This window comes from Brachyhypopomus gauderio, chromosome 6 (genome assembly GCF_052324685.1).
Source record: "Brachyhypopomus gauderio isolate BG-103 chromosome 6, BGAUD_0.2, whole genome shotgun sequence".
In the NCBI taxonomy this organism is placed as follows: domain Eukaryota; kingdom Metazoa; phylum Chordata; class Actinopteri; order Gymnotiformes; family Hypopomidae; genus Brachyhypopomus; species Brachyhypopomus gauderio.
Genome location: NC_135216.1, coordinates 6,335,513 through 6,360,239, shown reverse-complemented (window position 1 = coordinate 6,360,239; position 24,727 = coordinate 6,335,513). Strand labels below are relative to the sequence as shown.

The following is a 24,727-nucleotide window of genomic DNA, read 5'->3' as shown; positions in this document are numbered from 1 at the left end:
ATCATTTGATTAAGCGCAGCACCTTATGCTTTTGTACTTTTACGGTTATTAAGCCTGCATTTTTTCAAAGTTTTTTATACATCATAGAGCGCTGCAGAAATTAACACTCTTCCATATGAAATAGAACACAGTCACATGACATGTCTGAACGTGAGAAATATTTTCATAAGTCAGCACTAATAAATGTTTGATTCTTCACAAGATATTTAGTCCAGTGTTGATTTTTCTGTTCTCAAATGTGTGTTCATCACTGCACATATAAGTGTATGCCAAGATCTCCAGATGTGCATAGGTATAATCCTAGAGCAGGAGTATTTGTAAACATTTTGTCCTCCATTCTACAGATGTGCTACAGAATCAGCCCAATGAAGACACAGATGAATCAGTATTTCAATATAATTTACTGAGAAGTCTTGATAAATTAAATACAAAGCAAAAGAGTGATTAAGACATCAAGTATCACAGAGAGCCCTTCACTAGATCTACAGAATCAGTCACATGGTCTTACTGCTTCAGATCAAGGCAGGTGTGAATCACTAGCTTTTGTAGCATGAAAAATTATGTTTCTAACGTCTAAGTCTTTTAGTACATGGTGATATTTTGGTATAATTAAGAATTATTTTTCAGATTTAAATGTCAATATTCATATTATAAGCACAAATAATCCCAAATGTAGTATATTGCATGAAGATTTCATGCCGGACTGAGACCACAGCCAAATCACTGCGCACTGAATTAGACCAGTATAGGTTTATATGTTAAGACGTATACTCGAGGAATGTAATTGAATTTTAAAAAGTAAAAGCCAAAATTGTAGAACACTGAAATATAGCCATCCCCAACACCCTGTCGCAGTCATCCATTTTGTGGTCCCGGCTGACAACACAAACCTATAAGTGAGACCACCTTTATAAATGAACAGTAGCTTCCATTTGTATATAGACACGCACACACCTTTTTCTACGATCAGGTTTGATTACCCAAAACATTAGCAACACCGTCAGTGCAACAATTAACAATTTTGGCAAATCTAAAATTAGTTTTATTTGCTCGTCATGCAGGAAGTGTGTAGCAACGCCTAACCTGGTGTTTACTGTGTGCTTGGATTACAATGGCAGTCAAGGGACCTGAACATTTTGGCTTTATAAACGTAAGTGGGGGGGGGGGGGGGGGGGGGGTAAAAGTTGATTAGAAAGACCTTGCCTCTAGCACACTTTTCAGTGTGTGTGTGTGTATGCATGTAATGTATGTATGTTTGTACACACATTAATTCTGATAATTATTGTAAAATATAGTTCGACATCAGTTTGCTAATACCTGGTAAGCCTGGGTAAAGATCCAATGAACAGAAACAGCTTCTCTCATCTCCCCAGGGAACGTCATGCTCTTCACAACCCATCTCCACCATGGACCCCCTCTCTACGCTAAATGCTACATAGACTTAACGCATCATCTGATCACATTTGGTTCTTTTGACGCTCATTATAAAAGTCAAATATGAATGTGGTGGAGATAAACCTTTAACGGACAACATCCCTTAAGTTGGCTGGTGACAGCTCGGTGTGAACGGGCGAGTGTGACGGGGACAGCTCGGTGTGAACGGGCGAGTGTGACGGGGACAGCTCGGCGTGAACGGGCGAGTGTGACGGGGACAGCTCGGTGTGAACGGGCGAGTGTGACGGGGACAGCTCGGTGTGAATGGGGCCTTTGTGTTTCAGTGGAAGTTGCAGATGAATGATGTTAGCTTAGTTGTTGGGCCAGAGAGAGAAAGGAGAGGCAGGGAGGGAGGGAGGGGGAGAGGGAATGAGGGGGGGAGGGAGGGAGGGAAACAGTCTAGGTTTAGTTACAGAATGGAACAGTCACTGTCATCTTTCTTCTCCCCATGCCGTCTTCGTCCTCCATGAGCAACTGCCTGATTTCTCACCTGCAGGAGCAATAAACAGCCTAGTCACAGCTCTTCAAGCGTAAAGGACCTTTTACCTTTTTGTTTCTTAGCGAGAAACTTACATAGAATAACTACTGCACTTCAAAGTGGCCCTAAAATGGCGTCTGTGTGTATGTGCAAGTCTTCATTAATTGCCAAAGGGAAGTAAACAGCAGCTTTTAGAGTCATGCAAGGTCTGCAGCAAGTGGGGCAGAGGATGTACTAAGACTGTGGCTGGGGGGGCTGTGGTGGCAGTCGGACTGTGGCTGGGGGGGCTGTGGTGGCAGTCGGACTGTGGCTGGGGGGGCTGTGGTGGCAGTCGGACTGTGGCTGGGGGGGCTGTGGTTGCAGTCGGACTGTGGCTGGGGGGGCTGTGGTGGCAGTCGGACTGTGGCTGGGGGGGCTGTGGTGGCAGTCGGACTGTGGCTGGGGGGGCTGTGGTTGCAGTCGGACTGTGGCTGGGGGGGCTGTGGTTGCAGTCGGACTGTGGCTGGGGGGGCTGTGGTTGCAGTCGGACTGTGGCTGAGGGGCTGTGGTTGCAGTCGGACCTGTTCAGGAGATGCCTGGGGCTGCTGGGGCTGTTGGTACTCCTCCTGCTGAAGCTGTCTGGCCAACTCCAGATCACTCAGAGGGCCCGGAGCCTCACCCTGCTCCCGCTGCAGAGACATGGCCACCATGTAGTCCTACACACACACACACACACACACACACACACACACACACTCATTACACAGAAACTGCACAAAAGCTTCAAACCCATCTGAATAAAAGGTCACTTTGGAATTACTTTACCCAAATCTTCATCTGATCAATCAAGAATGATTCATTAAATATTTATTTTGATGAAGATGTCACGTTCATCCTAAAACTAAACCAACCCACGTGTCCAGAGGCTGTTCCCCAGAGCCCCCCCCCCCTCACCTGGTCGATCTGCAGCTGCTGCTGGGCTGGGGCAGGGCTGCTGGAGGAACTCTTCTGAGCTGGGTTGCACAACCGGAAGTCCGAGTCACAGAAGTTGCAGTCGCCCTCCACGTTGTGGAGACTCTCCCACACCACACCGTCCTCATGAAGGAAGCCCTGGTCCGTCACCAGCAGATACAGATGACCCTGCAAATTCACACGTCTGGGTTTCTCTACCACATCTGATGAAGTTTCTGAAGTTCACCCATGTTTTAATTTTTTGTTTTTCATGAAATTGCACATGAAAGCTGAAGGTTTAGGGAGTGCTAATTGGGCCCACTGGGCCAGGTTGGGGGCGTTAGGACCCTGCGGGGGGTGGGAAGGACCCTGGGCACCTTGTGTTTGATCATGGTGCTGAAGTGATTGTTCCTGAAGAAGACGCTCAGCTCGCCCTCCCTGGCTGTGGTGTTGAGCTCACACAGGCCGTGATAGGACAACTGTGTGGCCGTGGACTCCAGGAACTGCTCCGCCACCAAACCTGCAGAGGTACGAACAGATTCCCCGTCAGCAGGGCTCCGCCCACCTGGAGTGATCCCTCCCCCCCCTCCACGCGTCGCGCTCTTACCTTCGCTGACTCGGCTGCTGTCCGTCGAGTGCTTGTACTCGATGATCTTCTCCACCAGCTGGTTGTAGCTGAGCTTGCCCACCGCTGACACCACCTCCGGACTCTGGAAGGCCGGAGCACCAACACAGTCAGCTGCAGCGTTCTCCCACATAGGGATGCACCGAAAATTCGGCCACCGAAAATTTTCGGCCGAAATGGCTTAAATTAGCATTTTCGGTTTTCGGCCGAAATACTTTCATCACCGAAACAATGTGTTGTGATGACGCAAGCAAAAATCGCCACCTGCACGTGTTTATTTGGATAAAGCTAGCAAAAAAGTTTTCCAGTGATGGCGCCGAGGCAAAGGACATTACACCAAAAATTATGGAACTCGTTGCCTTAGATCAGGGGTCACCAACGTGGTGCCCGCGTGCACCATGTCGCCCGCGAGGACGTCACGAGTCGCCCGCGGGCTTGTTTTAAAAATAGCTCACTATATTGCCATGCACCAAAGCGCTGCATCGTTTATGTTTTTGCTACTATTATAGATTGTCCGCGGTTGCTAGCGGTCTTCCCGCTTAGCAATTGACACTCGCAATCGCACACCCACACCCCCCCCCCCCCCTCAACAACTTTTCATTAGATTGATGCGAATTCATCTGGTAGCCTTCCGCAATAGGCCCTTTTCACAACAAAACGGAAATACGTCACCGCCGGGTAAAACAAGTTCCGGTACTCGCAGAAGATAGTTGTTGTCAATTCACCTCAGCATGGAGCGTGTGTTTACTTCATCCCTGTCGTCGCTGCCGAGACTGAATTTTAAATACGTTTCCAGTATCGTTGGAGAACATTCAACAACGAACGGTTCCAAGTTAAATAGAGGCTACAAATTGTTTGTAGAATAATTTATTCACTTATACAAGGGTAAGCTAACACCAGCTAGCACTAGCTAGGTAACTAACTATTATTTAAGGTATAGCTGGTTCCATTAGTCATCCTACGGAGTGGTAAAACAGTCTATATTATTATGATATATATTATAATATTACATATTATACTGACAGCTTTAGTTAACAATATCTAGCTAGGTTAAGCTGTGCGATTTTTGGCCCATTTTCAGCCGATTTTTCACTCGTGCGACTATTTTTGCGATCGGGCTGAGTTTCGGCTCAATCGCGTGTCGTGCATCGTAGTTTACACAGGTAAACGAGGAGCGATTCACACCTCACGACCAGCTCCCGATCAGAAATCGCAGCGTCGCAAGAATATCAAACATGTTTGAAATTCAAATCGCTCCTCGTGAGAGTATCACACTGTTGAAGCAGCTCCACGAGCCGACTCTCCCTGCGATTTAGTCGTAGTTTGAGATGGAGCTGAGTACACCATTTAAAATATCGTACAGTGTACGCCCAGTTTTAGCAAGCCAAGGGATGTCAGCTATTGATTGTTTGGTTTACATCAGTATCAATAAAGTTCATGACACACACCAAGTTATTACGTGTTATTGTTTATTCAGTGTCCAATATAGTCGACAGCAAAGTGATGGTCAGAGCTGGATGCTACCGAGCAGAGCTGGATGCTAGCGGATCACAACTAGTTTCAGAGCCGTTTCAGTGGAACAGTTGCTGTCCGCATTTGAAAGAGCAAACTCTCGACTAGTAGATGTTCGTGGTGTACTGCCAGCCGAGAGCTTGCTCTTTTCTAGCTAGATGCTATCGGATCACGGCTAGAAGCTATCGGATCACGGCTAGAAGCTATCGGATCACGGCTAGAAGCTAGCGAACCGGGGCTAGAAGCTAGCGAACCGGGGCTAGAAGCTAGCGAACCGGGGCTAGAAGCTAGCGAACCGGGGCTAGAAGCTATCGGATCACGGCTAGAAGCTATCGAACCGGGGCTAGAAGCTATCGAACCGGGGCTAGAAACTATCGAACCGGGGCTAGAAGCTATCGGATCACGGCTAGAAGCTATCGGATCACGGCTAGAAGCTAGCGAACCGGGGCTAGAAGCTAGCGAACCGGGGCTAGAAGCTAGCGAACCGGGGCTAGAAGCTATCGGATGACGGCTAGAAGCTAGCGAACCGGTGCTAAAAGCTAGCGAACCGGTGCTAAAAGCTAGCGAACCGGAGCTAAAAGCTAGCGAACCGGAGCTAAAAGCTAGCGGACCGGAGCTAAAAGCTAGCGGACCGGGGCTAGATGCTATCGGACCGGGGCTAGATGCTATCGAACTGGAGCTAGAAGCTAGCGAACCGGAGCTAGAAGCTAGCGAACCGGAGCTAGAAGCTAGCGAACCGGGGCTAGATGCTAGCGGGTAACAGCTAGATGCTAGCGGACGTACGTGTACTCCCAGCCGAGAGCTTGATCTTTCAAACGCGGACAGCAACTGTTCCACTGAAACCGGCTGGGAACAGTAACAGTACTGGGAACAGTAACAGTACTGGGAACAGTAACAGTACCGGGGACAGTAACAGTACCGGGGACAGTAACAGTACTGGGAACAGTAACAGGGAACAGCACCAACTTTTAGCCGCGAGCTTTAGCCGTCTGCAGCAGTGAAATGCTGGCTACACACAAAGATGCTCCGTATCACAAAGTTTTCCCCTTCATCCCTCCTAATTGCACAAACCCATTTTCTTTTCTGCTCGTCGTCAGCCGGAAAACCGTAGAAACTGAGATACGACTGTTTTTGCTTCAAGATCGAGCAGCCTGGTGCACTGCAAAAGCTCTTGTTATTGGACTCTGCCATTGTTTAATGTGTAACGGAAGTAACTTTACCCTGCAACGAGAGCTTCCGGAAGAAAAAATGCGGAAGTGTGAAAAGGGCCTATAATTGGTCTCCAAGAAGTAGCTCCCAGTTTCGAAAAGGTTGGTGACCCCTGCTTTAGACGATCAGCCGTTCTCTGTCGTAGGGATTTCGTAGGCTAATAGAGCACATTGAGCCCCGTTATGTTTTGCCGAACAGACATTTCTCAGAAGTGTGTTTACCTGAGCTGTTTAATGTTGTTGCAACTCACGTCACGTTTTTATGAGAGAATTTATATTTATCTTTCAGGCCAGTCAGTTATAATTAAATTTAACTCGTATAAAATACATATATTTATCCTCTCGGATAAAAACGGTCTGCAAGCGAGTTAAATTTAATTAGTGGTCGGCCATTGTCAGCTTTATCGCCGTTAACGGCCCACCACTACTGTAATGTCAGTGCTAAATAAATATTTTCAAATCAAATTTTGTAGTTGATTTATTCTTTGAATAGCAATGCCTTGATTTTAGTGAGGTTAGCCATAAATCCAATGCTACTAATAATTGGCATAATGTATTTCGGTGTTTCGGCTTTCGTTTCCTCATTTTCGGTTTCGGCTAAGAATTTTCATTTCGGTGCATCCCTACTCCCACATATACATGTTCACACCTACAGGTGTTTGAACGCTCATATCCCACAACATGACTCCCTCACACGTGGATAACTGGCACAATTTTGATGCTCATTTGCTTCTCCTGACAATCACAGAAATTGTGCTGACTTCAGGGTGATGTTATACAACGATCCTCCCAGATTATCCTGAGGTGTGAATTTCCATAATCCAGTCTTTACTCCCAGTCTAATCTGGCCAGTCTGGCTTTAAATCATAAACTGTATTAAATATTACTATTTATTAAACATCTTAAAGATTTACAACTCGGCATTCTGTACCACAAATTCTCTGTTGTGAGAAGCAATGTTGACATCATACAAGACCGTGAACCAGTGAAAGCTGACATGGGGGGAAACTGGTCAGTGTGTATAGAAGAGTTGTAAGCATGGTGGCTAAATCAACAACTTAGTGGACTAGGAAGACAAAGATAAGATGGTTGAAGTGTGGCAACAGCATGAATGTTTGAGATGGGCGCCTATGGAGCTGCTCACCCTCCCTCAAGGTTTCGTCAAACCGAACCATTGCTTGGGACTCTTGAGTGCTTAATGTGAAAGTGTGTGGTGTTTCATTGAGGGCCGATTGTGTGGGGTCTCACATTTTTTTAAGTCTGGTTAACCGCATGAAAGCCATTAACCTCACATGCACATGGAACACATTTCCATGACACAGACGGCGGTTTGCTCCAGCGCTGCTCACCTGTGGGTCCACCAGCCAGCCGTGGTACAGCGGAACGTCCAGCAGGTCAAAGACGATGCACTCGGGGGTGTATTCAAAATCCGTGACGCCACTGAAGCGAACGTTGACATCCAACCCTGTGGACAGCTTGGGCAGGACAGCCATGGCGTCACTCATATTCTGTGAGGGACAGGGAGCGGGACGGGGAGCGGGACGGGGAGCGGGACGGGGAGCGGGACGGGGAGCGGGACGGGGAGCGGGACGGGGAGCCATGAGCACTTTCACCGTGTGTTGGGAGGCAGACGTCCCAGACCACGTTCATTAGCAAATAAGATCCAAATGACTCTTGGCCATGATGATAAAGTAACTCTACCCACTATACTGAAAAATACTGAAATACTGAAAATGTTCTGAAGCACTCAAAAATTAATACAAATGAGCAGACTGTCTGATAGAAAATAAAAACAACAGAGACACAAAGCACACAAATAATCTGACCATTGAGCCTGGATTAGACAGATAAACATGGATTCCCATATACCCAAAAAATGCTAGAAAAGTTTGGAAGGAAAAAAAGACAAGACAGATTATACATTTTCTAATGTTGACAAGTATTTCTAGTCCAACCCTTAAATGTTACTTAAATGTAATTATAGACAGGATGAGGTGTCAAATAACCTTCACCAAACCATTAGTTTCGCAAAGAACCCAGCCCAGTCAATGCATTCAGAATAAGCCTCTGAGAAGCTACCATCTTGCAATCTCTTGGGAAGGATCAAATAGCCATGTCCCTTCATCCATTCTGCCCAGAAGCAAACTGATGCCACCAGAAGCGCCCCCACCCCACACTAATCCCACATTAGTCTTCCTGGTGACCAATAATGTCCCTCAGTACTACCAGTTCCATATGGACCCAACACACTGCATCGAAGCACTAAACTCAACTACCTGTATTCACAGCACCACCACTTTACATTCACGTCCACATTTCTGTTGATTTTAGATTAGATGTTCGTTTAATGCTCTTATATGTTTAGTTTGTCTCTAGAAGACAGAGAGAGTAGTGTTTGTGTGTGTGTGTGTGTGTGTGTGTGTGTGAGTGAGATGGGGGGGGGGGGGTAAACCAGGGTGAACTAGATACTGGGGAGACTAAGCACTTTATCTGGGGGCTTTGTGGTTAGCATGCACATGTCTCAGCACTAGCCTTGAGTCTTTATCTGGGCGGAGTTTCCATTCTCTGTGTGGGTTTCCTCCCACAGTCCAAAACATGTTAGCTAGGTTGACTAGATACTCTAAATTGTCCTGTATCAATGTGAATCGTGTATGTATACAGACGTGTGTGTGTGTGTGTGTGTCCTGGGCTGGTCCCCATTCCCACTGTGGTTTCTGTGCACAAACCGGCTGCTGCTTCTCATCAGTGTGTGTGGTTTGATTCTAAAAAGCTGATTTCCGTCTGTGAAACATTCTTGGGTTTGAGACAGATGCTACATGACTGTAACTAATAATAACAACAACAACAAGTTAACAAACACAAGTGCCACTCTACTGCTGTTTAACACCACCACACCCGTATCGTCTCAGAGACGGTCCCTAATCTTCACACCCTGCTGGTTAAGGCACTTGTCCATAGTTCTGCTGATCACAGATCACAAACAACCCAATGTGAAATGGAGAAACCAACCCCTCCCCAAAGACGACCACAACAGCTCTCAGCGCAGCACGTCGGACCCTCCCTGGGAACGCAGACATCAGGACGCTGGGTCAGTGCAGTACTGGGTCAGTGCAGTACTGGGTCAGTGCAGTACTGGGTCAGTGCAGTACTGGGTCCAATGAAGTACTGCAACTGCGCCTCGCATTCCAAAACTACTGAACCAGCAGAAACAGCATCTGCCGGAGTCTTTCCAGCCTGTGCCCGGGGGAAACTGTCTGCACGTTTTTATGTTTTCGCTACAACAGGGACCCTCAGCAATAGTTCCCTTTTCTCTCTCCCACCATCTGTTAAAGCACTCTCTCCTCCTTAGCCAACAGATCCCACACACACCTACCTGCTGAAAATTGAGTTCCATGCCCTCTGCCCTTTCTCTCGGCTTTATGGATAGCACACACTCACCTAGAACGAGAGAGGAAGACATTCAGTCAGTGAGTAAGACAATTTCTGTCTGTCTGTCAGATGAACACAAGGCCCCGCCACACACAGTTCCCCTTAACTAGGCCCGTCATGTTACTCAGCTTCAAACAAAGTGATCCCGGCCAACAATCTGAACCCTGGTCCCCAAACCAAAGCACAAAACATGGATGTGTTTCTGCACAAACTGAATCTAAAATTCAGAATTTCTCCAGTAAAATTCTAATGTCATTCATTTAGTGTAGAAGCGCTACCCTCCATGTTGTCATACCAACTGCTAGTCCCTGAGCCCAAATATAGCCAGAGCTCATACGCTGTACATTTCACAAGCACATTTGCACATATTTGAAATGTGATACCAGCCTTATTTATGTAATTAAAGCAATTAATAACATTAATATATAATTAATATCAAATTTAATTGCCCTGTCTATAAAAATGTCCACCTATTAAGTTTGGGAAGCAAAAAAAAAAAAAAAAAGAGTTTTATAACCAGAGTAGTACTTTGAACAAAAGAAAATAATCTCATGCCGTAATACGAGTCTTTTCTAAAGTGTACTGAGGTCGGACAGAACAAGCTTTACTGGATGTTTCTACAGCTCCAGCAGACAGACGCCACATGCCTCCTGAATGAGAGTCAGCAGGCTTAGGAAATGACAGAACACATCTGAACACACAACACGGGACCTTCCAAATGAATCACCAAACGCCGGCCGGCCTGTAATGCCGGTAAACTGCACTCCTCACAGAGGAATGCTTAGGAAACGTTCTCCTAACGGTTCCGTTACGTGCACCTGACGGCATGTGGTCAAGATAAAACAGGTGATACTGCCACAACACTGGATTAAAATGTACTTATAACACACCTAAATACTGTTTATGGAGGAAAAACACAAGAACCACCAAAACACAACAGACATTTAAGCCATGGAGTAAAGGAGGAAAGAAACTGCAATTTTAAATTAAACTTCTGTTCACACCTCTTCAAATGGAGCAGAGTTTAAAAGGCAAACCTGAACACCCAGACAGACACAGTGACGTAAATTTTCCTGATGACACAAACAACACTGAGCCCGTCCTCACACTGTGAGGTGGTGGTTGGAGCCAGGCCATGTTGGTCTAACTAATCAAATGACCTTAGGGACAACAGCTGGCGATAACGCCATCGCTCAAGACTCACAGACGTCAGTGCTGAATAAAAACTATTTCTATCACAAAGTCACTGGTGTGTGAAGGTCCCGTACTCAGACCCGACACCAAGTCGCTCTGTGCAAGAGCCATAAATAAATAAATATTTACACAGCAACTTCTAAAGCTTCTTACCTAGGTGAGCCATTAGATCCTCTATAGTAACCACCTCTGTCTGGGCAGGTAACTTGGCCTGTGGACAAATCACAAATCATGTTATATATCTCCACACACACACACACACACACACACACACACACAGAGCACTTTTAGACGAATATCTAATAACCAGAGTATCACTTGGTCCACTGGCAGTGGAGTGAAAGCAGACTCCATGTTTACAGATAAACTCCACAGAGAGGATGACGTGAAGGTCCCATCAGTGCTGCTCACGTTCAGAAATACTTCTACATCCTGTAGCTACAAGAGGATCCATCCCACATCCTTTTGTAACACAATATATTCTGCTTTCACTTGGAGACCTCACAGATGGACCTTCACCCCCGCTGACCTCAGTTCAACACAGACGCCCGACTCTGGTTTAAATACGGTTTTTGCCATGGAGTTAATCTGATTGGTGGAGAGCAGCAGATTGAGCTCAGCTTGAAACAGGACCATCACCAAACAGAGCTCGTGATATCCAAGAGAGTCGACCCATCATCGCCGCTCTCCGACTTAACGGTTTAACTTTAACGATATGCCAGCTCACTTTTTCTCTCAGACCTGCAATGTCTAAAGTCGAGGGGCTCACCTTCCACCGCAGGAAGAGGATGTTCATGATGGCCAGCAGGGGACACGGGCCATTTTCACTCTGCGTGATGATGGGAGTTTTCTTCTCCTTCCAGATGATCCACTTGACCAGGTAGAAAGACGGCACGGCTGGCCCTTGCGCCGTAGCTTGGCCGGCCTGGCCGCTCGGAACGTCGGCGCCTGATGACGGAGTCTGACCGGACCGAGGCGGACAATCCACCGCGGACTCGGCGGGAGCCAAACGCTCGTCTGCGGACGCGCCGTTGCCTTCAGGGGCATTCGGAGCGGGGAGAGACGGCGTCTGCGCAGGCGGGTTGCCAACGGAGGACGCGGTGCTAGTGAGCTCGGATCCGTCTCCCTCAGACGGGCTCCCGCTGGTCGCGGGACTGGAGCAGACCGCGCTGACCTCGCCATTATCGGAGGAGGCTGAGCAGGGTGGAGCACAGCCGTCCTCGTCGACAGTCCTCCCTTTTGAAGTTGTTTTAGGAGACTCGTGCGTCTCTACGGCCCCTTCAGCTTGGCCTCTCTCCTCGACTGTGTGAACTTTACACGAGTCCGTGCGTTCCCCCTCACCAACCTCTCTCCTATCAACTGTGTCTGACATGGCCTTATGAAAATCTAATAATACACGTTCATAAACAATAGGGCAATATGTATTTACTTATATAAACATAATCACTGTGCACCAGGTGTTTTTAAACAATCCCTTTACGATTAGGTGTGGCAGCGTAGCTCTGTTACGTTCCCCCCCCTCAAAGGTGTATTGACTCCTTCCCATTCCTGAGTGTCGACACATACATATCGTGTAGCAAACTGCCGTTTATAAAAAACAAAGGCCTGTTGCATAAGACACCACATCTTATTCACTAAACCCTAATCCACTGCGAGGTCATCTCGATGTTTTCCACGTCCTATATCCAACCGAGAATGAGAGCACCGACTCTAACTTTTAAGACCACTTATTTAAACAAATGTTTGAAGCTCAGTGTCGAACTGCTTTATATCCTGGTGGGTGGTTGATTTTTGCTGTGGTCCCACTTGTATTGGTGGGAGAGTGATCAGCCAGGCAGATGTGGAGAAGTAGAGTGAGTTGAGTGAGCCTGGGGGGGGAGGAGAAGTGATAATGGGCTTTCACCTTATGAACATACATCAACACCTCTCATCGTCTCGTCACTACTTTTGAAAGAATTGTAAAACAACCAGAGAATCGGAAAGGGATTCGCCGTGGTTACAAAGTTATTTACAAAGCTAATAAAGTTGTCTTACTTTCACAGCGGTCCCACAGTTTCCAGACACCTCCGGTCAGTTGCATCAGCCCTGATAAGAGACGTGACCCACGGCCGAGACGTCGACGGACGGAGGCCTCACACATATACATACATCCTTCCCTGAAACACATTAAGAACAAAAAAACAACACTGAACAGCCTGGTTTTGGCCTCTGTGACATACATTTAGTCTCAACACAAAAAAAGTAGTGGTCTTAAGTAGCGGCGTCCGTGTGGTATCTTTATTTCGCAGTATTTTAGACTCAGCTAGCCGACGTCCTCTCAGCTGTTAGCTAGCCAGCTAGCATCACTGGCCAAGCGGACCTGCTTTAAGTCCATTAGGCAGCGAGGTGTGACGAGCTAATGTCGGGGAGCTGAAGCAGGCCCGCTCGGTCACTACAGAAAGTTGAAGTTTTATTAAAACGTCGTGCGGGTTCGTTCACTCTTGGACGCACCACCACAGACGGGCTGGTGTGTGTCTCACTGAGGGAAGTTAACTTCGGCTAGCCGCCGTTAGCCTGCTGGTGCTGCCCCGCGGCCGTGTGTTCGGCGGGTCCGTGTGCGACACTCACCAGCGGGTCCGTCCTCACACACGTCCACGGACCCGACAACACACGCGGTGTCAAGACTGACAAAAAAACTAAATTTCAGTAACTTCTCAGAGTAGTTCTGCCCCTGGTGGGGTAAATACCGACGACACACTCGCCCCTTTTCCGTCCTGGTGTTGTCTCTCGTTTCCTGTGTTTGTAAACAGCACCGCACGTCGCACAAACTGTTCGAGAGGGACGTGTGAAGTCGTGTAAAGTCCACACGTCCAAAAAGACTCGGTTAAAACACACACCGCACACTTGTGAGTGGTGAATAAACGACGTGAAGGTAAACGGTGTTGGGTGTGTGCGACGCCATCTAGTGGGTGGTGGATGGAAGTGCAGGTGTGAGTGAGTTTGGGCGGAAACGTCTCCACACGCTTTGATTTTATGCTCGGTTATGTGTTTTTGAACAGAGTGGTACACGTTGAATACGCTCCCGTTTGTTAATCATCTCCAATTTAATGTGTTGATAATGTTATAGTTAATTTCCCTCGTTATTATCTGGTTCATTAAAGCCCCCAGGAGCTCAACACTGTTTTACACGCAGGCAGGCACAAAAGCCGCTCAACACTATTTAGGGACTTACTGCAAAATCCAGTAATCGTAATCTCTCTCTCTAACACCTCCCCCCTTCAAAAAAGGAGAATATTAATACAATAGCGTTCCTTTTTTTAATTTCTGAAAAGCTCCGTCAGGAAAACACACGTGCCACTGGAAATAGTTTTATTGTTCACTTTACACAGCAAATCTATTGCAACAGAACTACACATCACAAGATTGTTGAAAATTAGGCCTATATATGCTGATAGGTTTGGTATATATTCATTAATGTTTGGTGGAGGACACACTCCGCCTTTTCTTGACACAATAGCGCGGCCACTCCCCGCTGGGATCATCTGTGCACCTGCCAGTAGGCGGTTAAAGACTGGGAGCACTGGGAGGACTGGGAGCGCTGCTGAGAGCAGGACTTGACTTGATTATTGGGTGTGGTGGGTTGATGTAGGCAAGCCGGCAAGAAGACGATCACAAAGCCAAGACTGGGTGTTTCACGCGTTGACAGGAGCTAACGCATCTAACAAGGATCCCCAAAAAGGTACTCATCATTTCAACATTTACGGTATTTAATATGACTTGTCTCACATGTATCTTTTGGTCAAATGCATTAGGCTGTATGACGTAGCATATTTACAGGTTTTAAACGTTGATCTAGATTTATTCCTTAATAAATGTTTTTTTTTATCGGCTTAAATTCTACATTTTCTTGGTATTTGTGGTTGGACATTTAAATCTGAGTGGTCAACACCCATATCACTGCGTGTGTTCATCATTGTGTGGGATCCACTTAGCAAACGGGGTGCCGCTAATTCCGATGGTGACCCGTTTGGTCGTATGACTCGCTCTTTTAATAGTCGCATGGGCTATTTTTTGAATTGAATACCTAAAACAGAAAAGACCGTGCAAGGCGGTCTATATGGTTATAATTAGCCGGGGGGCAGCTAGCCAACTAATCATGCAATGATCCAAATACGGCCAGAGTACTAGATTAATCAGATTTTGTGTATGCTGCTTCGCCTACATGTCTTGGTAAATCATTGAATGTAAAAGAATAACGGTGTGAAACCGTTTTATAAAACCCAATATGCTTTGTAGAGGGGGAAAGGACTTAAAGTGATGGGCTATAGCTAGCGGTTTCTTCTAGCGTCTGTGAACCAGGCTGCACGGTTTCTGTAGCATCCAGTGGGTCGGTTCATTCAGGCTACCGCATGTCAATCATCTTTAAACTGTTGGCCCTTCATTTTACAACTGAATTTAATGTTTTCCCCAGGGTTCGAATTACGGGGGGGATTGGGGGGGGGGGGGTCAGACCCCCCCGTTTAAGGCATCAACCCCCCTAAAGGGGCAAAACCAATAATTGGGGGGGGGGGGGGTCAAAACATTTAAATGTACTTCTCACATATAATGTTAAATACTACAAAAAAAATGCAGTGAAATTTACACCCTGAAAAAAACTTGACCCCTCCAATTATCATTGTATAATTCGCACCCTGGTTTTCCCAAGTCTATCAAATAGTCTAATGTTTATTCTTTTTGACACACCTTGATATAATAATATACGGCATGATGAAGCAAATGTTTTTGCACATTTGTATAGTCTATATATTTAGATTCACCCATCAATTTTGGTTATTATCCTGGACTTTCTTAAATCACATACATCTTCATTAACTACTCACATTTACTGAAATTCGTGAAAATGTTTAATTTCAGTTTTCTCACAGATAATAGTGTCTTAAAGTGTTTTATGAAGCTAGTCCGTACCACACTGACATGGTCGGTGCAACGTGCATGTGGTTTGTTGTTGATACTCAGAGCACAATGCTGGAGAAAAGCAGCCAGTACGACTCCTTCCTGTTCTGGAGGCAGCCCATCCCGTCCTTGGACCTATCGGAGCTGGAGGGTCTCGGCTTGTCGGAACCGAAGTCCAAGGACAACCTGCCTGGGAAGAACTCCCCAAAGTCATCTCTGGAAGATGATCTGGAGTTCTCCGAATTCTCAACCTTTAACTACTGGAAAGAGCCGATTGCCAGTATTGACACCTTGGATTTCAGTCTGCTACTGTAGGCCATCGACTGAAAGGCCAGTTCACGCCCGACTACATGGTTTGAAATGTTTATGCTCAATGTGTTCTGCGGCTTGATTTGGTGAATTGTTGACATACTGAAGTCATGTATTACAGTTTTTTTTATATTGCATGTTGCATTGCTTGGTAAAAGGAAAAATAAGAAAAGTAAATATTCATTATTGGTGAAAAGGTGTATAATGCAAGATCACGTGATGTCTCCGAACAGCACTGCTGCACATAATCTGTGTTCATCATAACTATACAGTACAATGTAAATCTTAAACATGAAAGAGACTGGCTGGCATTGTCTTAGAAATTGTCAAGAAAGCTAAAATTGTCAACATAGTATTTATTTTGCATTTTCTCATTTGATCAAACAATTCAAGTAAATTTACCAGAACTGAGCAGTGCATATATGACATTACTGCATAACCACAATTAAGAATCGAAGGTAAATATATTGTTTACTTGATCACTTTCTTCTGTTATTCTACTTTATAGTTTAATTTTGGTATTTTTATCATTTAAAATAAATAAAGAGCTTTACCTCATCTAAAATGAAATGTTTTAGGTGTTCTGTTTTAGGCCTACTAGATGAAAGTTTCAATTTTCAATTTCAAGAACTTGTGTATTTATGCATCCATACATACATTTAACAATTTGACATTTGAACTTTAAAATAATTTCACACTTTCATTTCAGTCATAATTCTCTTTCAAATGATTAACTATGCACTGTAATGCTGAGATTATGTTTAGACAGATCAATACATATATCCCAAATTTTACATGAGTTCATTACAAAGAATAAACTTTAAATAGCTGTGCAGAAGTGAACAGTGAGAATGTAAAGCTAATGGTTGTATATAGACAATTATACAATGTTGATGTTTGAAATTGTGAGATACACTAATATAGTATTCAGAATGAAGCCAGTCTACAGTGGACTATGGAGCCGGTCAAAGAGAGGAATTCCTGAGCATCAAAAAAGAATGGAAGACACAACACAGTGTGCAGAAATGACATTCATTTGAGTCACCCTAGTAGTTCCCTGCAAAGTTGACCACACAGAGTTTTAAGGGAGATTCCAAACCAAAAGGGATGAAAATGTTCAGTTTAAAGGGAACATTCAACTGTGTAGAATGCAACAGTCCCGTTACTATGGATGAAATTATTAAATTAAGTTTAGCCATCAGTCATTGTATGGTGCATGTGTGGGGTGGCTGGTTATCCAAGAATGCTCAAATAAATTAGATAATGTCAGAGTTCAGTTATGGCTGAGTGCCATTGAAATGTCCTATATTTTTGCTGAGAACTATCTAAGTGGTGTGAATACCATTTTCAGATAATTGGCCATATCAGTCAGGAAACAAATTTATCTTGCATTCAGCTTATGCTCCTGTGGTAAAAAATAGGCAATATCAAACTAACCAGCATCAGCCAGATATTTGCATGTAAAATACAGGCTTGATATTTAGTGATGTTAGATGATTTGACCCATATCACGTGACTAGTGTGTAGGCCGTGTGGAATGAAGCGTTTGAGTGGACAGGACTAAATAGATACGTGGATATATGAATGGGCCTGTGCAAGATATGTAAGGTACATGTTAGGTTGCCTGCTATTTTAGGGAGTTTTTTTTTCAGTCACGGAGTTGGGGAGTACTAATTGTAACGGAAACGTTACACCACCAGCACCACCGGCACTGTAGGAGGCGCTAACGAGAGTGTCGTCGGTTTGCGAGGCGCCTAGTAAAACTTTGAAGAAGAAGAAAACGAAGAAGAAGCAGAAGTTGCTGTAGCCAGTGTTTACGATTGAGAGATTGTCGGGCAGAACTACGCGAATGTAAGTATCATTAAAAGTATCTGCTATTATATTTGTGCAAATATTTGCGAGTTTACAGTGTGATTAGGATAATATGTATGTTTATGCTATACGCCTGAGAGGTTTTTAAGTTTATAAGTAGCATTAGCTCCTGTACAGCAGGCTGCACGCACTGCCCTGTTTCACATGGTGTACCAACATAAATACTCGTGTTGATGTAATAGTGTAGAGTCGCAGGCCTGGTGCAGATCTACTGATGTTTCACCCGATCAATGTGTTTACTTTGTGCGAGGTTCACGTTTTATGATCTTGGAGTCAAGTTTGTAAATTTTATTTATTTGTTTCCAATGGGAAGCCTTACCATAAGTAGTTAACTTGGATAAGTATGATTTCTGAGTCGAGCGACGTTTGGCTGGATGGCACGCTGGTTAGATTTGGAGATTTAAAATGGAAAAGCTTTCAGTTCTTTTTAAAGTATTTTATTTGATTTTTTGTGCAGCTGTATTATATTAATGTCCTATACTCTCACGTGTTCATTTTCTAGATTTCCAGACGTTTTCTCTTGTTCCCAGATGCAGTGGCTTCTTTATCAGAAATCTTCTGTTTTGGGTGTAACTTCAGATAATGCTGCTGCACCTTTTGCGCTTTTTTGACATTTTGACTAAACATACATTTCCCTGCTTCTTGAGTATGTTCTGTTGTTCATCATAAACAAAATATTGTTGCTTTCAATAGGTTATTCATGTTTGTTATTTGGGTCTATACAAAAACACCTGAACACACTAATGAAATGAACTGGAGTAAAGTTTTAGCATGTAATTTAGTGCATATAGTGCACACACACACACACACACTTGCTCTACCTGTTTCAGATGTCCCTGATGGACTTAGGGAAGCGGCTTCTAGAAGCTGCGCGGAACGGCGAGGATGAGGAAGTGAGGACGTTGATGGCAAATGGCGCACCTTTCACCACAGACTGGGTACAGCGCGTCTCCAACACCAGTGGTGATCCACTGTCCGGGACACACTGTCCGGGACACACTGTCCGGGACACACTGTCCGGGACACACTGTCTGGGACACACTGTCCGGGACACACTGTCCGGGACACACTGTCTGGGACACACTGTCTGGGACACACTGTCCGGGACACACTGTCTGGGACACACTGTCTGGGACACGCTGTCCGGGACACACTGTCCGGGACACACTGTCCGGGACACACTGTCCGGGACACACTGTCCGGGACACACTGTCCGGGACACACTGTCCGGGACACACTGTCTGGGACACACTGTCCGGGACACACTGTCCGGGACACACTGTCCGGGACACACTGTCCGGGACACACTGTCCGGGACACACTGTCCGGGACACACTGTCCGGGACACACTGTCCGGGACACACTGTCCGGGACACACTGTCCGGGACACACTGTCTGGGACACACTGTCCGGGACACACTGTCTGGGACACACTGTCCGGGACACACTGTCTGGGACACACTGTCCGGGACACACTGTCTGGGACACACTGTCTGGGACACACTGTCCGGGACACACTGTCCGGGACACGCTGTCCGGGACACGCTGTCCGGGACACGCTGTCCGGGACACATGTCCACTCCAGTGTCCCTACACGAGAGTAGTGTTCCACTTGTCCCTTTTGTGGATTTGTGGGTAGTTTGAGTGCTTTGAGAGTGTCGTGTTTGTTCATGTGTTTGGTTGATGATGTTGTTGTTGTTGTTTGTGTGACACATCCAGCTCGGAACCTCCCCGCTACATCTGGCTGCGCAGTACGGCCACTGCTCCACTGCAGAAGTGCTGCTGAGAGCAGGCGTCAGCAAGGACGCCCGTACCAAGGTCGACAGGACCCCCCTGCACATGGCTGCCACGGAAGGCCATGAGCTCATAGTGGATTTATTGATCAGGGTAGGTTGAGTGCACCGTGCAAAACTCCGTGCTGGACAAAACACCGTATTGGTGCTGTGAAGCGGTTGGTTCATATAGTGGACACGTTGACTTTATACTGCGCCAATATTTAATGCAAATGCGTGTAAATGATTTGTGTTCTATAGAGGCGATCTTTCACTTTGCCAGAATGTAAAAACGGCAGCAAAAACAGGCTAATCATCACGTGCCAATCTAACGCCTTCCCATCCAGCTGCTTGTGATGGAGAATCACTAAATTAAACTCCCTCTTTGTTTCCGTTACGTATGGTGTGGTCGTCAGGCGGTTACGCTATTTACTTGTTTACTGCATGTTGTATCTTGCAGAACGGAGCTGACATCAATGCCAAAGACATGCTGAAGATGACGGCCCTGCACTGGGCCACCCAGCACGGCCACCACAAAGTGGCCCAGCTCCTCATCAAGCACGGAGCTGACGTCCACGCGCTCAGCAAGTTCGACAAGTCGGCCTTCGACATCGCCATGGACGTCCAGAACGTCGACCTGGTGAACCTGCTCCAGGTGGTGCTGCATCTCCGTCGACCCCGCCCGTCCGTTACGGCCGCGGCTGCGTTAAGCTCGGTCCGACTCCCGCTTTGAGTAAGTGTTGACGGAGGCCGCGCTGCCCTGTGACCCGCAGGAGGGGATGCAGCAGCAGGTGAACAGGAACGCGGAGGCCTCCATCACCAGCGGGAACCTCGGCCCCCAGTTCATCATCCGTGGGGTCCCCGGGCCTCAGACGGGGATCATCAGCCTCGGCGATCTCGTCAAACCCACCGCCGGTACGACACGGCCGGCCGCCTTGCTTCGGCCGGGGGGGGGGGGGGGGGGTTACGTTACTGTAAATGACTATACTCTGCATTCCTATACTGTTACGTTACTGTTGCAATGTAACTGTGTTTCTTTATCTGGTAACCAGGAAACACGGAGGACGCCATTGCAGTCAGTGCCTTGGATGCCGGAATCCAGCAGTCGGTTAACGAAGCCGGTCAACGGGTCATTACCATATTGACAGATCAGCAGGGTCACCTGCAGACTAGACTGGGCCAGCCGGTGTTCGTCACCATGCAGAACGGGAGGCAAGGTAAAGAGTTCTGCCTTGATCTCGTTCTGGGGATCATCTCCACCACAGGAGTGGGGTGTAATCTTTTAAATGAGTACTTAAATGTATAGCTAGTATAGTGATCTCTTAAGCTGTAGCCCTACATTGTACATAAGTCACCACATTTATTTTTGTTTTCTCTGCTCTTACCAAACCCACCTCTAGTGTTGGCTGTCCCAGCCAGCCAGTTTATAGAGGAAACGGTGGAGGAGGAGGAGGAGCCGCCTGCACGCAGGAGGAAGACTGAAGTCGTGTCCAGTCGCGGTGAAGCCGGCGACATGGTTAGTCCGCTCGCCTCCGTTTCTGTAACACGTTTCGATCAACAAATGTCTGTCAGAAGTGCTGCACAATGTCGACCCACCTCAAAGCTATTACACAACTATTAAGACTGTTAAAGCTATTAAAACCACACAACACTAAGACATGATGGTAATACTGCAATGCGGTTCAGTGCAGTTCCCTGGATGCCAGAATCACGTCAGGCATCAGACATCAGACAGTCTAGCAATATTGATCAGTGGTGTCAAAGGTGGTACTAAGAATCAAGAGAATTACAACATCACGTTTTCCAAAGTTCCATTTGTGAGACTGATATTTATAACATTGGCGCATGTAGAATTAAAGGGATGAGCCAAAATCCAGGCCAGGAGAGTCAAAGTTGTCCTTCAGTATAAGATTTAATTGCCAGTGGCCTAACATTTACTAATGCTATTCTGGGACTGCAGGGCGTTGTTGGAAGACTGAAAGTTCAATGATGTATATTCCATTCAGGACATGCAGCAGATTTGACGGGACCCCCGGTGAATGTAACGTAGGCGACGGTTTATTCCCATAGCGACACGGCACGCAGGTTCTCAATAGGCAAACAGGCCTTCATGTGAGAATACTGCAGTTTCAATTTCAAGTAGAGAAGCAATAACGACCGGTCCAACGTTCCTGTAGAAATCACCACACAGTCCATGACCACATCCAAGCAGGACTAGGGTCACCAAACACACAGTTTTGGTAGATCAACGAAACTTGTGTGACTTGCCCCATGTGTACACACCGGCAGATAAAAAAAAACCCCCACGTTGGCCAGCAAACCCCTGAACTCTCCTCAGAGCGCATGTCTAGTTTGTCTAGTAGTGTCTGACGGTACAGGCCAACCAGCTGTGGAAACTTCTCGTGACTCATAAATAGTCGAGCAGACGGCAAGTTGAGTTAGCCAACCAGGACTCGTGTTACCCAGGTGATGAAAGGGGAAAAGAGAAATCTTATGAATCCAAAGATGTTCCTAGCGCTGTGTTGTCCTCAGACCGGGACGGTTTCCTGTCCTCACAGATGTTGAACAGCCATGGCCGCATTAAACATTAGCATTAATGCTAAATCAATTCTGAATGCTCCTGATTGGTCACTGCTCACTCATCGAGCTTATTGGGCCATAAATTGGGTTCCTCAGAGGGGCCGTGTCGGTGTAAGGTTCAAGCTGAGGCCTCACTAAGGTTCCCTCCTCGCCGTGTGGGGGGGGTCTCTCTCCTCCCCTCTCCAGGAGGAGCTCCAGAGGCAGCTGCAGGAGGCCAACCGGACCGCCCAGGTCTACCGGGAGCAGCTCCTGCGTAAGGAGCAGGAGGCGGAGGACTACAGACGGCAGCTGGAGGCCACGGCCCAGGTGCAGGCCAACGGCGCCGCCCTGGCGGACGAGAGGGAGGTGATCCAGGAGGTGTACGTGGAGGAGGCCACGGACGTGCAGGGGGGGGAGGAGGTGCTGCTGCTCTCGGACGGCGACGTGGTGTTTAGCACGGAAGAGATCGACTCCACGGAGGACCAGGAGACCGTGGCCGTTCACAGCAAGGTCGTGTCGTAGCAGATGAACCTCCGGACTCAAAGCTCAGGTGAAGAAAGGCTGCATCCGCACTTTCTCCCTTGATTCTTCTCTCTCTTTCACTCTCCCTTACTCCCCCAGATGGATTTTTCTCTTCTTCAGCTAAAGTTCAGGAATCACCTTTATAATGTGTCCCTAAAATGCACGCGTGCCAAAGAAAGACTTCAGTAGTTGAGCCGAGCCAGGATGCAGACTCGATGCAGCTTCTGTCGTTTGGGCTGGTGGTTTTTGTTTTTGTAATTCCTGAAATCCGAACAATTTAACTGGAAACCACGTGGAAGAGGACACGTCACACGTAGAGGACGTGTGACGTCCCCGTGGGCGGGGCTTCTGTTGCCGGTGGACCTCGCCATGTTGCTCTACACCCGCATCACCTTGTTTTAGTGACTTTTTTCCTTTTCTAGTAAAACAGTCCTCCTGACACTCACACACGTGCTGCAAAACGCTTTTTTTCCTGGATTGCATTTTTCAACCATATATTTTTTTTTATTAGATTTTGTACAGTTTCGTACAGCATTTATAAACCCAGTCTTACATTTTTTTCCCCTGTCCATTTCAATGTTTTTCTTACAGATAGGAGAATTCAATATAAAGAAGTGCCTTTTCTTTGTAAAGGTTGCATTACTGTGACTTTTCATACCAGGGCTGATGAACTGAATTAAGTATACTCCACTTTTTAAAGTATAAAACCTACTCCGCTTCATGTCCAGACCGAACACCGATTTCTGTGCGTGGTCACTGACTTGAGTACTGAACTCTGCCCTGACTCCAATCACTGCTCCGAGACTGCATAGTTAAACGTTTATGAACCATCCCAGCCCCGCACAGGAAATGGCTTTTACACATTCCATGTTCAGAGTCCTGGATGTATTCTCACCTCCTGAACTTCACGCGGCTCTCCCGTGGGCACTTCTGTGAATAGAGTCGACCCGCTGGGTTCTGAACATTGCTGCATATTTATTGTTTTTGCCATCATATAAATGCAGTTGTACTGTGGCGTAAAACTGAATAAAAAGTCGCCTTTCTCATCTCGTGCTTCTCATCTGGTGTTCCACGCCGGCCCGCCCTCCCGCCGCGGTCAAGCCGGTCGTCTACACGTGTGGATAAATGACCAGAGCTCTCATTTTGGTGGTTTGACGGTGAACGAACGGGCTGGACGAGACGTCGTCTGAGCAGCAGCTCCTGCATGAACACACACTGCCTGGACGTCCTTGGGGCGACTGTCTGTGTTTATGAGAAGCTTGGGTGTCAGAGTAGCTCAGAGGTGGGTTTATTTGCTGTGAAAGTTACCCATCCAACTGACACACTAGACTCTTTACAGCTACACACGGTTCACAGAACAGGAATGATGAAAACACTTAAATATTCATAGCTGTAAAATAGAACGGAGATATGCAAGTAATATCGAATGTGTTTAAGTAACGTCCAGAGAGACATGTATAGTTTATTTGTGTGTGAAACGTACATTTATTCACAAATGATTTTAGCTGGGAGTGTAGAGATACAGGTTTGACTTGTGCAGGAAACTGGGATACGTGCTACAGTGAAGGTAATGATGGGTTATAAGCTAAAGAGTCCAAAAGGTGTGGTGCTAAAGTATGTGGTTGAAGAAGTGAGTGCCAGGGCCCTGGAGGTAAAAAAAAAAAACAAAACCCAAAAAGATTCTTGTGTGTTTGTGCTGCCTGTCCTGCTATGGTGCATGTACAGCTACTGTTGTCTTACTGTGGGGTAGAGGACCGCAGATGGTTATGGAGGTAAGGATACTGGCAAGAAAGAATATCTGATGTGCTCTCTTCATGGAGAATATATCCTCTCCACCAGGTTCCCTGATAAAGGATGTATGCATTTATGTACGATACACATACGAGTTTGAAAGAAAATGCACCTGGATGTGAGGTGAGGAATTTAAATATTTGATATTTCGTATTGCTTC

General features: G+C 46.4%; 3 protein-coding genes across 3 annotated transcripts; 2 read left to right on the top strand and 1 right to left on the bottom strand.

Moving 5' to 3' along the window:
• Positions 1-382: 382 nt before the first annotated feature.
• On the bottom strand, positions 383-13,786 carry mindy1 (MINDY lysine 48 deubiquitinase 1). The gene is made up of 11 exons (XM_077008310.1): positions 13,418-13,786; positions 12,845-12,966; positions 11,580-12,678; positions 10,964-11,021; positions 9,561-9,625; positions 7,537-7,695; positions 3,450-3,552; positions 3,220-3,362; positions 2,846-3,031; positions 2,473-2,607; positions 383-1,924 (listed from the first exon to the last, which is right to left on the bottom strand). Exons 3-11 carry the CDS (start codon positions 12,180-12,182, stop codon positions 1,844-1,846), a joined length of 1,533 nt encoding a protein of 510 aa, XP_076864425.1. The 5' UTR covers positions 12,183-12,678; positions 12,845-12,966; positions 13,418-13,786; the 3' UTR covers positions 383-1,843.
• Positions 13,787-14,232: 446 nt separating this feature from the next.
• On the top strand, positions 14,233-16,614 carry mllt11 (MLLT11 transcription factor 7 cofactor). Its single transcript, XM_077008304.1, has 2 exons — positions 14,233-14,528; positions 15,806-16,614. Exon 2 carries the CDS (start codon positions 15,812-15,814, stop codon positions 16,055-16,057), a length of 246 nt encoding a protein of 81 aa, XP_076864419.1. The 5' UTR covers positions 14,233-14,528; positions 15,806-15,811; the 3' UTR covers positions 16,058-16,614.
• A 1,139-nt stretch (positions 16,615-17,753) lies between these two features.
• On the top strand, positions 17,754-23,819 carry gabpb2a (GA binding protein transcription factor subunit beta 2a). Its single transcript, XM_077008299.1, has 8 exons — positions 17,754-17,902; positions 18,754-18,861; positions 19,643-19,810; positions 20,156-20,350; positions 20,469-20,610; positions 20,748-20,912; positions 21,096-21,211; positions 22,462-23,819. Exons 2-8 carry the CDS (start codon positions 18,754-18,756, stop codon positions 22,774-22,776), a joined length of 1,209 nt encoding a protein of 402 aa, XP_076864414.1. The 5' UTR covers positions 17,754-17,902; the 3' UTR covers positions 22,777-23,819.
• Positions 23,820-24,727: the final 908 nt, after the last annotated feature.

What these genes read in the sequence shown, in the direction of transcription:
- mindy1 (XM_077008310.1), bottom strand. Translation starts at nt 12,182, where the DNA reads ATGTCAGACACAGTTGATAGGAGAGAGGTTGGTGAGGGGGAACGCACG. An exon ending in TGGAACTCAATTTTCAGCAG is followed by an intron (nt 7,696 to 9,560) that starts GTAGGTGTGTGT and finishes TGTCCCTCACAG; the next exon opens with AATATGAGTGACGCCATGGC. An exon ending in GCTGGCTGGTGGACCCACAG is followed by an intron (nt 3,553 to 7,536) that starts GTGAGCAGCGCT and finishes CCGGCCTTCCAG; the next exon opens with AGTCCGGAGGTGGTGTCAGC.
- mllt11 (XM_077008304.1), top strand. Translation starts at nt 15,812, where the DNA reads ATGCTGGAGAAAAGCAGCCAGTACGACTCCTTCCTGTTCTGGAGGCAG.
- gabpb2a (XM_077008299.1), top strand. Translation starts at nt 18,754, where the DNA reads ATGTCCCTGATGGACTTAGGGAAGCGGCTTCTAGAAGCTGCGCGGAAC. An exon ending in CACCTTTCACCACAGACTGG is followed by an intron (nt 18,862 to 19,642) that starts GTACAGCGCGTC and finishes TGACACATCCAG; the next exon opens with CTCGGAACCTCCCCGCTACA. An exon ending in CATGCAGAACGGGAGGCAAG is followed by an intron (nt 20,913 to 21,095) that starts GTAAAGAGTTCT and finishes ACCCACCTCTAG; the next exon opens with TGTTGGCTGTCCCAGCCAGC.